Source organism: Hemicordylus capensis, chromosome 2 (genome assembly GCF_027244095.1).
Source record: "Hemicordylus capensis ecotype Gifberg chromosome 2, rHemCap1.1.pri, whole genome shotgun sequence".
NCBI lineage: Eukaryota > Metazoa > Chordata > Lepidosauria > Squamata > Cordylidae > Hemicordylus > Hemicordylus capensis.
The window spans coordinates 1,407,174-1,420,435 of record NC_069658.1 but is presented as its reverse complement, the minus strand read 5'-3'; the positions used below and the strand labels follow the sequence as shown (position 1 = coordinate 1,420,435).

General features: G+C 56.2%; 1 protein-coding gene across 3 annotated transcripts in view; it reads left to right on the top strand.

Moving 5' to 3' along the window:
* Window positions 1-12,956, top strand: part of PHF24 (PHD finger protein 24) — a 36,610-nt gene extending 23,654 nt beyond the window's left edge. For 2 of the 3 annotated variants that reach the window (XM_053297674.1, XM_053297675.1), the window contains exons 4-8: window positions 691-769; window positions 1,338-1,564; window positions 2,011-2,177; window positions 2,548-2,652; window positions 8,850-12,956. In XM_053297674.1, coding sequence (XP_053153649.1) covers window positions 691-769; window positions 1,338-1,564; window positions 2,011-2,177; window positions 2,548-2,652; window positions 8,850-8,949 — 678 coding nt within the window. In that variant the 3' untranslated portion in view covers window positions 8,950-12,956. Of the gene's footprint in view, window positions 1-690; window positions 770-1,337; window positions 1,565-2,010; window positions 2,178-2,547; window positions 2,653-3,181; window positions 4,003-8,849 lie in introns of those variants that run through there. The other variant, XM_053297676.1, reaches the window with a different exon arrangement.
* Window positions 12,957-13,262: the final 306 nt, after the last annotated feature.

The following is a 13,262-nucleotide window of genomic DNA, read 5'->3' as shown; positions in this document are numbered from 1 at the left end:
GCGTGGGGGCTGCCATTGTGCCGAGTGGGGTGGGGGGAGAGAGATCCTTGCCCGGGGGGGGGTGTGCCTGAGGCCAGGCCTGGCCACCCAGCGCACCCCTCTGGGGAAGGTGGAGGCAGCTCCAAGGCTGCTAAGTGGAGCCTCCCTGTTCAGAAGCAGTCTTGCTCTGCATACCAGTTGGTAGGGAGCAAGGACACTGAGCTGCTGCCTCCCACCTGCCCTGCTTCCCAGCAGTCTCCAGCTGACCCCTGTCGGAAACAGGAGGCAGGGGTCGGAGGACTTGGAGGCAGCCCAAGCAAGGCTCTTCATGTGCCAATGGGCATTGGCGCTGTCGCCTTTGGCGGGGGGGGGGGGGAGGAGGCTTGTGAGTCTGTGAGGCTTGTGCAAGCTGTGATGGCACAAGCCTCCCTTTCTGCTGTCTTGGGAGTGTGTGATGGGTTGCCTTTTTTGACAAGTTAGCATCCCAGCCTCCCACATGCCAAATCAACACTTCTCAAGATGGCGTTTGTTTCACATGTACCTTAGAAAATAAGCCACGGTTGGAACCCGAATGCTACTGCTTTTCAGGGGCGTAAGTTATTGTGGGTGTCTGCAGAGTCCCTCCTTGCTTGGCTGTGTGGGGACTTGGGGGGCCTGCCAGCCGCTCGCTCACCCCGGCTATTCTTTCCCTCTTGCTGCCCCCACCCCCAGGACAACCTCAACCTGCTCCTCACAGAGGAAGAGATGAAGAGCCTCTCAGAATCCTTCCAGCAGCACAAGGTCGCCCCCGGTAAGCCTCCCTGGCCCTGGAGAGGAGGCACGTCTCTCTGCCCGCCAGGACAGGTCTCCCCATGCGTGGCGAGGGGGGTCACAGACAGGTCTGCCCCAGCAGCCCACCCCCAGCCCGCTGCCCTCCATGCATCCACCCAAAGCTAGGAACAGAGCAGGTGTGTGGAAGCTCTCTTCACAGGTGCGAGAAAATGCAGCCGGGAGGTGGGGGGGCATCCCTCTCCCCGCTCCGTGCATCCGCTTCTCCCCAGGTGGATGCCTGAGCACAGTCCTCAAGAGTCTCTCCCACAACTCCCGGGAGAGGAGGGAGCCCCGCTCTGGGCCCCTTTCCACAGAGGGACGGGGAGTGGGGGCGAGGGGCCCCGTGCTGGGCCTGGGCAGGCGGTGGGCGAGCTGGCTCAGCTGGCAGGCTTCCGTGGGGTGGCTTTGCCACAGCAGGCCCCAGGCTGAAGGGCCGGGAGGGGGGCAGGCGGCGGGGCTCCCTTGGCTGCTGGAGCTGCTCTGGGTGGGGCGAGGGGGCCCTCCTGGCCTGCGCTCAGCTCAGCGCTGCCTGCTTGCTGGCACCCCAGAGAGTCAGCTGTGCCTGGATGCCTTCCTGAGCTACAAGCGCCTGGCCAGGAGGAGGAGGCGGCGGCAGCCCGAGAAGCAGCAGCCCGGCAGGGAGGAGGAGCCGGAGGAGGAGGAGCAGCTCGCCTTGCAGTTTGCCGCCCTGGACCCCGAGAAGAAGGGCCTCCTCGAGTGGGCAGACTTCCTCAACCACGAGTCCCTGCTGCTGCTGCAGGAAACACGCACGCAGGTACCTCCACCTCCGGAGGCAGCAGCGGCAGCGGCAGCCTCTCACTGGCCAGGAGGAGGGGGGGCTGCCTTGAGAGCAAGCTCCCCTCCTCCTCCTCCTCCTGGCGTCTGTCAATCAGAGCAGGGGCCTGCTAAGGGGCCCCCTCGGCTGGCCTGCAAGCTGGGGTGGCGGGGGCCCTGGACTTGGCAGGGGACCAAGAGCAGCAGGCGCCTGTCCAGAGCAAGCCACCCTTTCCCTGGCAGTGGCTGGTCAGGGCTGTTCCTAGGGCAGGGCAAGCAGGGTGACCACCCCAGCGGCCCACCCCAAAGTCAGCTGGGAGGGGGCCCTGCACGGGCTGAGTGGCCCCAGGCCCTGCAGCCTGGGCTCTCTATGGACAGCCCTGCCTCTGGTGGGCTCCTGGCAGTCCAGCAACATCGCCCGCCCCCCACCGCCACTTTCCCCCGCAGAACTCCCTGCTGCGCCTGCTGACAGGCAAGGAGAGGGAACGGGCCCGGGAGGCCTTCCTCGCGCTGGACCAGCATGGGGACGGGCTCATCAGCGAGGCCGGGTGTCGGCAGGCCCAGCACACGTGGTTCCGGAAGCGGCACAAGGAGGCCCCCTCCTGCAATGTCAGGTAGGCCACCCCCACGCCCCCATTTCTTGCCTGTGTGGCAAAGGCTGGCTGCCTTGCTGGCCCCGAGACCCCCGGGAAGCTTTCAGGCCTTCCTCCTCCTCCTGCTCCAGGGCTTGGACATCCTGCCCAGCATGACTCCATGGGTGTGGGGGCGGGGGGGGCATCTTCTGCAAGTTCTGCTTCCTTGGGAGGGGAGGCCAGACAGTTCAGCGTCCCAGTCTGGGAGATGCAGCCTGACAGAAGACACAGAAGCCGTGGGGCACAGCGCTGTCTGTGTGTGTGCAAATGGTGACACAGCAGAGATCTAGGCGCCTACCAAGTGCCATGCCCGTGATCTAATCCTGCTGGGGTGCCTGTTGCTCCCTCACAGCATCAGCCATGTGGGCCCCATGTCGGAAAGCAGCCCGGCCAGCAGCACCAGCAGCAAAAGCCAGGAGAAGGTCCTGTTGTGCACGGAGGAGTTGGGGGAGTCCAGGTGAGCAGGGAAGTGCCCTGGAGGGGCCGGGGTGGGGGGGCTCCCCCTGACCCAGCCTGCTTCCAGCTTTGCTCTAAGAGGGAATCTGCAAATTTGGACCAACCATGTGTCAAAGTCCTGCTGGGACTGACTTTTGGGGCGGTGGGGGTGGGGGTGGGGCGGTGTCAAGATCTCCATGTGGAAGATCTGCCACATCAAAGAAAGTGCTTAGGAACATAAGAGCAGCCCTGCTGGATCAGGCCCAAGGCCAATCTAGTCCAGCATCCTGTTTCACATAGTGGCCCACTCCCCCAGTTTGGAGAGGTCATTTTGCAGCTCCACACAATCTGTTGTGGATTTCACTACCCGAAATAGTTTGGTGTCATCTGCAGATTTGGCCACCTTGCTACTTACCCCTACTTCTAGGCCATTTATGAATCAATTAAAAAGCACTGGTCCCAGTACAGATCCCTGGGGGACCCCACTTACCTACCTCCATTGTGAAAATTCTCCATTTATACCTGCCCTCTGTTTCCTGTTCTTCAACCAGTTACCAATCCACAAATGTACTTGTCCCCTTATCCCATGACTGCTAAGTTTTCTCAAGAGTCTTTGATGAGGAACTCTGTCGAAAGCTTTTTGGAAGTTCAGGTATAGTCTACTTTGTCAACTGGATCACCCTTATCCACACACCTGTTGACCCTCTCAAAGAACTCCAGTAGGCTGGTGAGGCAAGATTTCCCTTTGCAGAAGCCCTGCTGGTTCTCTCTCAGCAGGGCCTGTTCTGTATATGCTTAACAATTTTATCCTTGAGGATGCTTTCCATCAACTTGCCTGGAACAGATGTTAAGCTAACGGGCCTGTCATTTCCTGGATCCACCACCCACCCACCCTGCCACCGATCCCTTTTTGAAAATCTGTGTTACATTGGCTACCTTCCAGTTCTCCAGTACAAAGCCTGATTGTAGAGATAAGTTATATGTTTTTGCAAGGAGGCTGGCAATTTAACATCTGAGTTCTATAAGGGCTCTTGGGTGAATGCCATCTGGCTCTGGTGATTTGTTAATTTTTAATTTTTTCAGACAGTTTAGAACATAATCTCTTGTCACCTCAATCTGACTCAGTTCTTTAGCCTCTATCCCTGAGGCACTCAGTTCAGGAACAGGTATGTGCACAGTATCCTCTGCTGTGAAGACAGACACAAAAAACTCATTTAGCTTCAGGGGCGTATCTAGGGTAGGGCAGGCAGGGAACGTGCCCCTGGTGCCACTTGAAGGGGGGCACTATCTATCTATCTATCTATCTATCTATCTATATATATATATATGATGGCCGCTGAAAACAAAATGGCCACCGTGCATGCTCAAATGGCCTCTGTGTGTCCCTAGGCCATGCCAGGCCTCGCAGAGGCCATTTGAGCATGTGCGGTGGCCATTTTGTTTTCGGTGGCCATTTAAAAAAATTTTTTTAAAATGGCCACCGCACATGCTCAAATGGTCCCTGTGAGGCCCTAGAGGCCAGTGGGGAGAGCGGAAACCTTTGCAGACTCCCCACACATGGCCTTTAGGAAGCACCCCGAAGGAGCTACAGGTTAAAAAAAAATTAAAAAAATAATATAATATAAGTCACTGTACACATATTTAGTTTGGCACAATATACAGAGAATCAGGGCTTGTGAATACTGAGCTGAAGCTTATGAGCTAGGATTGTATTCATTTGCTCTTATTTTGCTTCTTGTGATAAGTGAGTTAAATGTGATGTCTTGCTAATATGGCTATTAATGGCGAGTTTGTCTTTGAATCAGTGTGAAATCCTTAGTATTAAGCCACACTGGGAGTTTCTTGCTCTCTTTCTCTCATTTTGTCTTTCTGAAATACTAGAATATATTCCAAGCAGTGGCACAGTTTACTCTGCATATCCTTTAATTATTTTCATAGTATCTGGGAAAAGCCAAATTCACCATTTATTTTTAAAACTTATGTAATGGTGATGCTACAATGCATAGTAGAGAATTAGACAGGCACTTCTGTTTAGTTTTCCAAGTACACCTCCACATAGTCTTTGGGTACTTCATGAGCCCCAGCATACTGAAATTTGTAGTTTTCCAGCATTTTTTGGTCTGCCTACATCCACTGCTAAATAGTTTTTGAAATGTTAAAAGATGAACAAGCTTGACTTGTATTTTTGAGCTGATATTATGGTAAAGTTATCTGAAAGATGGGTGTCAGATGTTTAGACAAGGGGCGGAATTTCAGTGCTTGCCCTAGGTGCTATTTTCCCTAGATACGCCTCTGTTTAGCTTCTCTGCAATCTCCATATCTTCCGTTCATTCCCTCATTATCAAACAGTCCAACCACCTCCCTGGCAGATTTCCTGCTTCTGATGTATTTAAAGTGGTTTTGTTATCCCCCTTGATGCTTTTATCTAAATTGCCTCCCCTATAGTCTCCTTGCTCTGCTTTTGCCAGAGTTTGTGTTCCTTTCTGTTCTCTTCATTTGGGCAGGCCTTCCAATTTCGGAAGGAAGTCTTCTTCCCTTTTATGGCTTCCTTGACTTTACCTTTTAGCCATGCTGGCATCCTCCCGGTTTTGGTGGTACCTTCTCTCCTTTTTGATATACATTCTAACTGCACTTCTATTCTTGTGGTTTTAAATAAACTCCATGCATTCTGGAGCGAAGTGTCTCTCCTGATTTTCCCTTTCAGTTTTCTTTTCACCATATATCTCATTTTGGAGAAGTTTCCTCTTCTGAAATTCAAAGTGTCTGTGTTAGACTTCCTTGCTGATTCTTTCCCTGCATGTATGCTGAATTTGATCGCACCATGGTCACTATTCCCTAAAGGGTAGATGACCCTGACATCACACACCAGGTCCTGGGCACCACTCAGGATTAAGTCCAAGATCATCTGAAGAACATAAGAACAGCCCTGCTGGATCAGGCCCAAGGAGGCCCATCTAGTCCAGCATCCTGTTTCACACAGTGGCCCACCAGATGCTGCTGGAAGCCTACAGACAGGAGCTGAAAGGGGCAGGCCCTCTCTCTTGCTGTGACTCCCCTGCAACTGGGACTCAGAGTCATCCTGCCTTTGAGGCTGGAGGTGGCCTTTAGCCCTCCAACTAGTAGCCCATGATAGAGCTCTCCTCCATGAAGTCATCCAAACCCCTCTTAAAGCCATCCAGGTTGTTGGCTGTCACCACATCTCATGGCAAAGAATTCCACAAGCTATACAAAACCATCGTTTTGTATAAGAGCATTATAATATTAGCAGTTTTATTTTCAATCCCATTCCTAATGATCCCTAGCATGGACTTCTCTCCGGTTGGTTCTGCGGCCAACTGTTCTAGGACACAGTCATTCAGCGTATCTAGAAATCTGACCTCTTCGTCCTGACCGGACTGTGAATTTACCCAGTCAGGGTAATTTACCCATGTGTGGGTAATTGAAGTCACCCATGATTACAGCTCTCACTCTCCTTGACGCCCTCCCTGATTTCCTGCTGCAACTCCCAGTCACTGTCAGCATTTTGATCCGGAGGGCGATAGCACGTCCCCAGGAGCACGTTCCCGTCCAGGCCTTGTATTGTCACCCCCAGGGTTTCTGCGGAGGACTCTGGTCTTCCTTTTCTAGCTTGTGAGAGTCGATCCCTTCTGTGACATTCAGTGCTACTCACACACACCCCCAACTTGCCCCTCCTTGTCCTTTCTGCTTGGCCAGAATTCTATGCAAGCCTCCTTGGGCAGGAATCAATGAGAGAAGGAGATCACCACACACTACACCGATAGACGCGTCCTCCCTCCTGTGCTGCTTTTCTGAGTGCAGGGAGGACTTTCTTTCCTGGGGAGGGGCATTCAGCGGTGTGGCCTGCCCCCCCCCACTCTGAAGTGCCTCAACAGGTTTGTACCATGTGATTATTCTGAATGTCGGGGTCCCATGGAGGATGGTTCTCTCCTCCGCTCTTCGGAAGACTCTCTGTGGACACTCAGGTCCCCCCTCACCCACTCCTGCCTCAGTTTCCACAGCCGTCCCGTCACTCCTGGCGCTCCCAGTGCTGGGGAGATGTGCTGGTGCTGAGAACGAGCGAGCGCTCCTCCTCATTAGGCGCTCCTGGGTTTCCACAGCAACCGTTGGCAGTCATCCAAGGCAGGCCGCATCTTGCCAGGCGGGGAGCTGGTATCTCCCCTCCAGCTGGGGAGTGGTGGGCGGGGTGTAGAAATGCGGCCCCCTTCGAGCTGGAGGAGCACATGAGCCACGCGAAGCCAGGGCGGGCTCCGAGCGAGATGGGCACAGTGCCGCCCCACACTGCCTGCTGCCATCTGCTTGGCATTTCCATCACTGTTTGGCCCCACAGGCCTGCCCACTCACTGTCACTCTGGCCTGGAGCAGATCGGCAGAAGAGCAAGGGGGCACCCCTCTCTCTCCCCCACCCCTGCTGTTCCTTCCAAACCCGCCATAAGCTGAGGGGCAGCAAGAGTCAGGCAGGGCCCATCGGGGCCAAGCTCGCCCCCAGACAGCTCTTTGGCTCTCCCCCTGACCCAAATAAGGGTGGGGAGAAGCCAGGGGCTGGCTGGCACCATGTAGGGGAGCAGGGCAAGAGGAGAGGGCTAGGCGGCAACTGAGAGGAGGACAGGAGATGCAGTCAAAGGACAGATGGGAGGCAAAGTCCGAGAGGCAGCATGGGGCAGTGGTCAAGGGGGTGGACCCGGAGACCCAGCTGAAGCTCCCTTGGATCAGTCTCAGTCTCACACACCTCACATGGTGGTTGTGGGGCTAAAGGGGCGGGGAGGCAGAACCGTGCATAGTACCCTGAGCTCCTTGGAGGAAAGATGGCATACAGTTGCAGTCAGTCATGACAGGCAAGGTCCCTAATGGTCACAGGCCGTATCTGAACATCAGAAGAGCCCTGCTGGGTCAGGCCCAAGGCGGCGCATCTAGTCCAGCATCCTGTTTCACACAATGGCCCACCAGATGCCGCCTCTGGGAAGCAGCCCACAGGCAAGACGTCAGGGCCTGCCCTCTCTCCTGCTGCTGCTGCTCCCCTGCACAGCTGGTATTCAGCGGCATCTCACCTCTTAGCCTGGAGGTAGCCATCAAGACTAGTAGCCATCGATAGGCCTGTCCTCCATGGATTTGTCTGAGCCCCTTTTAAAGCCATCCAAGCTAGTGGCCATCACCACATCCCATGGCAGAGAGTTCCATAGTTTAGTTCTGCACTGTGTGGGAAAAGGACTTCCTTTTGTCAGTCCTAAATTTCCCAGCCTTCAGTTTCTCCACACCATGCATGATTGTATAGACCTCTATCATGTCTCTCCTCAGTCATCTTTTTTTCTAAACTAAAGAACTCCAGGTGTGGTCACCTTGCCTCATTAGGAAGGTGCTCCAGGCCCCTGATCATCTTGGATTTTCCTTGTCTGCACCTTTTCCAGTTCTACAATGGTTCTAGCACTTTTGGGGAAATTTGAACGGGAATGTTAAGGAAAAAGGAGAGCATATCCTTACCTGTGCTCTGCTTTCCTGCTGGGGTGGCATAACTCCCAATAACCATGGCATGATGCCATGGTGTCCACACGTGCGTGGGTGCCATTTGCATGGTCAGCATGGTGTTGGGTTAGGGTTAGGGTTGCCATGTGCATCCTGGTGCCGCTCTGGGAGTTATTGGAAGATATGCCACCCCAGCAGGAAGGCAGAGTACAAGTAAGGACCTGCTCTCCTTTTTTAACATTCCCATTCGAATTTCCCCAAAAGTGTTCAAACTGCAGTCCATGCAGATCCCTAGATTGCACCTGCCGGCCCATCTCCCCATCTCCAGCCCCCTGCCTGGGCCAGTCATTAGCTCTCAGCCTAGCTCACCTCACAGGGTTGTTGTAAGGATAAAGTGGGGCTGTCTGTCACCACGGAACCCCCCTGAGCTGGATGGAGGAAGGTCAGGATGCCTGTGTGAACAAGAACCTGTTTACCCAGAGCTCCAAACGTATCCGTGGAGGCTCCGTTCAGAGCTTGGAAGGAAAACCGGGGCCAGTGGGGCCATGGGGGCAATCCTGCTCCCGGCTCTGTGGGGTGCACAGGGCCTGGGCCTCCCCCACCCAGGGGCTCCCCCGCTTTGGCTTCTGGGGCTGCTTTGTGTGCATCTGCCCGCCCCGCTCTGCCAAAGCCCTGGCTCTCAGGCCTGAGTCGTCAGGGGCACCATCTTGCTGACCGGTTGCCTCCCTCTCTTCTCCTCAGCCGGACAGTCGACTGGCCAACGTTCCTGCGGGAGAGCACCATCTACATCCTCTCTGCGCGCCCCAACAGCCCTGCCATCCACCTCAAGCCCTTGGCATAGGAGGGTTGCCTGCTGGCAGGGGGATGGCTGGCACACTGATGGCTGGCCGCCTTGGCCAAGGAGAGGGGAGGGCCCACTGCTCTCTGCTCCCCCTCCAGCTTGCCACCTTGACCGGGGCATCCAGGGGCCACTTGATTGCTGGAGCACCCAAGGGAGCTCTGTCCGTGGACTAGAGCCCCACCAGGAGGAGCTCCAGACAGAGGGGAAAGTGGACGGCTCTTGGGGCCGTGGGCCTCTGGCATCTGCACATCTCCCCCCACATGCTGTCCATGCCCACAAGGCGGCGGGCCTGAGTCTGCTGGGTTAAGACCACCGCTTTTTACCAAGACCTTTAAAGCACCAGTGTTGTACTTTTCTGGTTAACCAAACGAGAGCTCAGCATCCAGGCTCCCCCCACCCGCCCGCCCGCCTCGCTCCCTGCCCTCTGACTGGCCGAAAGGGGGCTGCGTCAGATATTCCCACAGCATCCCGGCTTCCGCTTAGCTAAGAGAAAACGTCAAGCCTCCATCAGCCTTCTCATCATCTGCCAAAAAAAGCCAAGCTTCTGCATCACAGGGGATAGCCGGCTTCAGACAGGCCCCGGGAGAGCATCCGCATTCTAGGGTCTGGCTGGCCAGTAGGCCCATCTCGGAGCATTGCGATTCTGGTTTGCCACTGGCCACAAGAGGAGCTAACACCTGCATCACAGCGGCCGCCTTTCCATTTCTGAGCGGGGACCAGGCGCCTGCACTGTGAGATGCTGCATCCTTCCATCTCCTTGCTGGTGGTAGTCCTTGTCAACCTCTAGCCTCATGGAGAGGCACCTTGGAAACCAGGCCATCAAGGGAGCCAAGGGGCAGGGTCATGGACTAGCCACAGCCTCCGAAAGAAAAGCCATCTTTGCAACTGCTGGGGTGACAGATCTGGAGCCCTGCAAGACAACTGCTCTGGGTCGTGACTCCCCCTTTCCTCTCTTCCCCCATCTCTCTTTCTCCAGAAGGACACAGGAGAGGATGATCCCACTAGCCCTATTCAGACATTATGTTGAAGAAGACTCGGGCAATGAGTGTACCGTGTACACACAGGCAGATCTGCACACAGATAACGGTTATTACGCTGGACACAGCAGGCACAGCAGTCCACTTCCTGCCTGTATCCTACATCTGAGGGGGGGCTGAACCCAAGTTCACCTTTGAAATGAACACAGGTACAGTCATTCCCATGAAAACATGTACAGGTGTACCGGCATCTGTACACTCATACAGCATGCTGTCTGAATAGGACTGCTGTGATGTTGTTTCTGTGGGCTCCCATTTCCATTTCCTCCACCAAGGCAAGGCGGCGTACTCCGTGTGCACTTTCTGGGCGAGAAGGCCCACACTCCCGCCTCCAGCAAGGCAGCCCCCCAGGGAGAAGAGAGTTAAGGGCCCCTGAGCTGCCTACAAGGGGCCAGCCTCGGGGCCCCTCCCGCCAAGCAGCCCGTCTCCCCCAGGGGCCAGTTGAGAGGGGGGTCAGCACAGTCAAGAGCATAGGAAAAACCCTGCTGGGTACAATGGGAGTGGGAACATAGGAAGCTGCCGTATACTGAGTCAGACCTTTGGTCCATCTAGCTCAGTATTGTCTACCCAGACTGGCAGTGGCATCTCCAAGGTTGCAGGCAGGAGTCTCCCTCAGCTCAGTCTTGGAGATGCTGCCAGGGAAGGAATCTTCTGCTCTTCTCAGAGCAGCTCTAACCCCTGAGGGGAAGATCTTATAGTGCTCACACTTCTAGTCTCCCATTCATATGCAACCAGGGTGGACCCTGCTTAGCTAAGGAGACAAGTCCTGCTTGCTCCCACCAGACCAGCTCTCCTCTCCACAGGAAGAGGGCAGGGCTCCAACCCAGCATCCACTCCCCCTACCTTGGCTAATTGGGTTTCTCTGGGCAGCACACAAGCAGGGCATGAAGTGATAGCCTGCAGTGGTATACTACCTCTGAAAATGGAGGCTCCATTCCCGATTGTCGTGGCCATTGAGGACATAAAAGCTGTTCTAGCTCAGACCAGCGTTCTCTCTCGCCCAGCCTCCCGCTTCCCAGAGTGGCCCATCAGATGCCTCCTGCAAGCCCTTGAGCAGGACACAAAGGGCCAAGTCTTGCTCTCTTGGATTCTAGCACTTGGCCTTGGGAGGTAGGCTGCCTCTGGATATGGAGTCTCCGGTCGTGGGTATCCTGAGAACACAAACAAGCAGACCAAAGGACCGTTTCGCCCAGCATCCTCTTCCCCACAGAGGCCAACCACGGGGACCCGCAAAGGAACCTCTTCCATCCGTGGGCCCACGTGGTGAAGTGGCCATGCATTGGGGGTGGTGGCTGGTTTAAAGGCAGCTCAGAGGTGGCCTTCGGCGGAGTCTTCCTAACCCTGTTTTCAGACTGCAGGCGTGGCGGGAGCCTGAGCAGAGAGCAGGGCCAGGGCCCTAGTCCCAAGCCAGAGGCCCCAGATGGCCTGCTAGCCACAGGGGCGGAGGAGGGTCCCTCTTGACCCTAAGGAGGGGGCTGCTGAGGCCTGAGCACAGGCCGGCCCATCCAGGGCCGCTCAGCAGGACAGGCGGCTGCAGCCTTGAGACCCCACCGAAAGGGCTGGCATCAGGGGCGTAGCTATAATTGAGCGAAAAGGTTCAAAGAACACGGGCCCCCAGCCCCTGAGGGCCCTCCAGCTCCATCCATCCCTATTTTCTCCATTGTCTCCCTCACTCTGGGGGGCCGCCAGAGAGAGGGATGAACACGCGCCCCCTCTCCCCTAGCTACGGCCCTGGCTGGCATCCTCCTTCCTCGGCCCCAGCAAAGGCTCCCTGGGCAAAGCTGGCCATTACCTAGACGAGGGGAGCCAACCTGAGGCTCTCCAGCTGTGGGACTACAACTCCCATCACTCCCTCTTGGGCTCCATGCTACATGTGTCCACAGTTGCCCTGTTCAGGAGCGGGATTCGGAGCATGCCGTGCAGATTTAGGCCTCCTGACAAAGTAGCTTTGCCACTGTGGCTGAGGACGATGGGCACGGTAGTCCAGCAACACTTGGAAACTCTTGGGTTGGCCACCCTGACTCAGAGGCAGTGTTCCTTCTTAACAGGAAATCCCAGATGCTCTTAACTACAACTCCCAGCATCCTCAGCCAAAGCGCACTGCAGCAAGGGATTCTGGGAGCTGTAGTCGACAACATCTGGGATTCCCTCTTAAAGGGGACACTGCTCAGAGGGTCGGGGCAGGGGGGTGCAGGCAAGCGTGCCTGCCCTTGTTCCCCACTCCTCCTCTCTTCTGCCCCCCCCCCACTCCAGTCCCCACAGGAGTGGAGAGGCCAGGGGGCAGCTGGTCCTGATTTGGTGACATCCCCCTGAGTTACATGTGGTTCATTCATCCTCCCACCAGCCGGTTAGCCTAGATGTGCCATAGCGCAGGGGTGGCATTCCTTTCCCTCCAGATGTGGGGCTCCGTCCCTCTTGGGTGCCATTCCTGCTCCCGCTCCCTCTGCCCTAGAGGTGCCTCTTCTCTGCAGGGGAGACCTCAAGGCCCAGGATGGGGAAGGACTGTGCCAGCCTCTCGGGCCCAAAGACGACCAGGCTTGCCTGGCGGAAGCCCCCTCTCGCCCCCTCCCAGAGCAAAGGCATGGGGCTGCCAGAGGCAGTGGGAGGGACCAGCCTGAGCCCCGTGCAGGATAGGAAGCCATCATCATTTCCCAGGTAACTCATCAGAACAGGTAGGTCCATCTTGGCCCACAGAACAAGCAACATGCACCGGGACAGCCAAGGAGCAACTGCTGCCCCACCCCCAGTGCATGGGGCAAGTTCTTCAGAGGCACACAGCTTTGGTCCTCGAGTCCCCACAATCTTTGGGTTGCCTTTTCCCCTAGGACTCGGCCTGTGAGCCAGACTGGGAACTCCGCACTCATCCCTCCCTTCCGTCCCCCCCCCCCCCGCCGCCCCACACCTGCTCCTGCTGAATCCTGTACCAAGGCAACCTACATCATGTGATCTGAATAAATTATGTAAATCGAACCCTTTTATTTTTGCATGATTTATCCTGTCTTCTGCAGGCTTATTCTTTGTAGGGGGTTTGCACAGATGTGTTCTGGGGTTTCTTGTGCAATCTGTTCTGGCTTTGCTAGCTAGCGGGAGGGGGAGGGGGAGATACTCCGCTCCATGCTTGCACAGGGCAACTGTGGACATAGCGCAGGAAGCCAGGCTGGCACAGAGCCCATGAGGCTAGAGTGGCTTGGGGGGCAGGGGCGCCAAGGGGGGCACGGCGGCCTCTCCTCCCCAGAGCTCCGTCTGCTCCTCGCTCTTCCTTCCCAGCCCAGCATT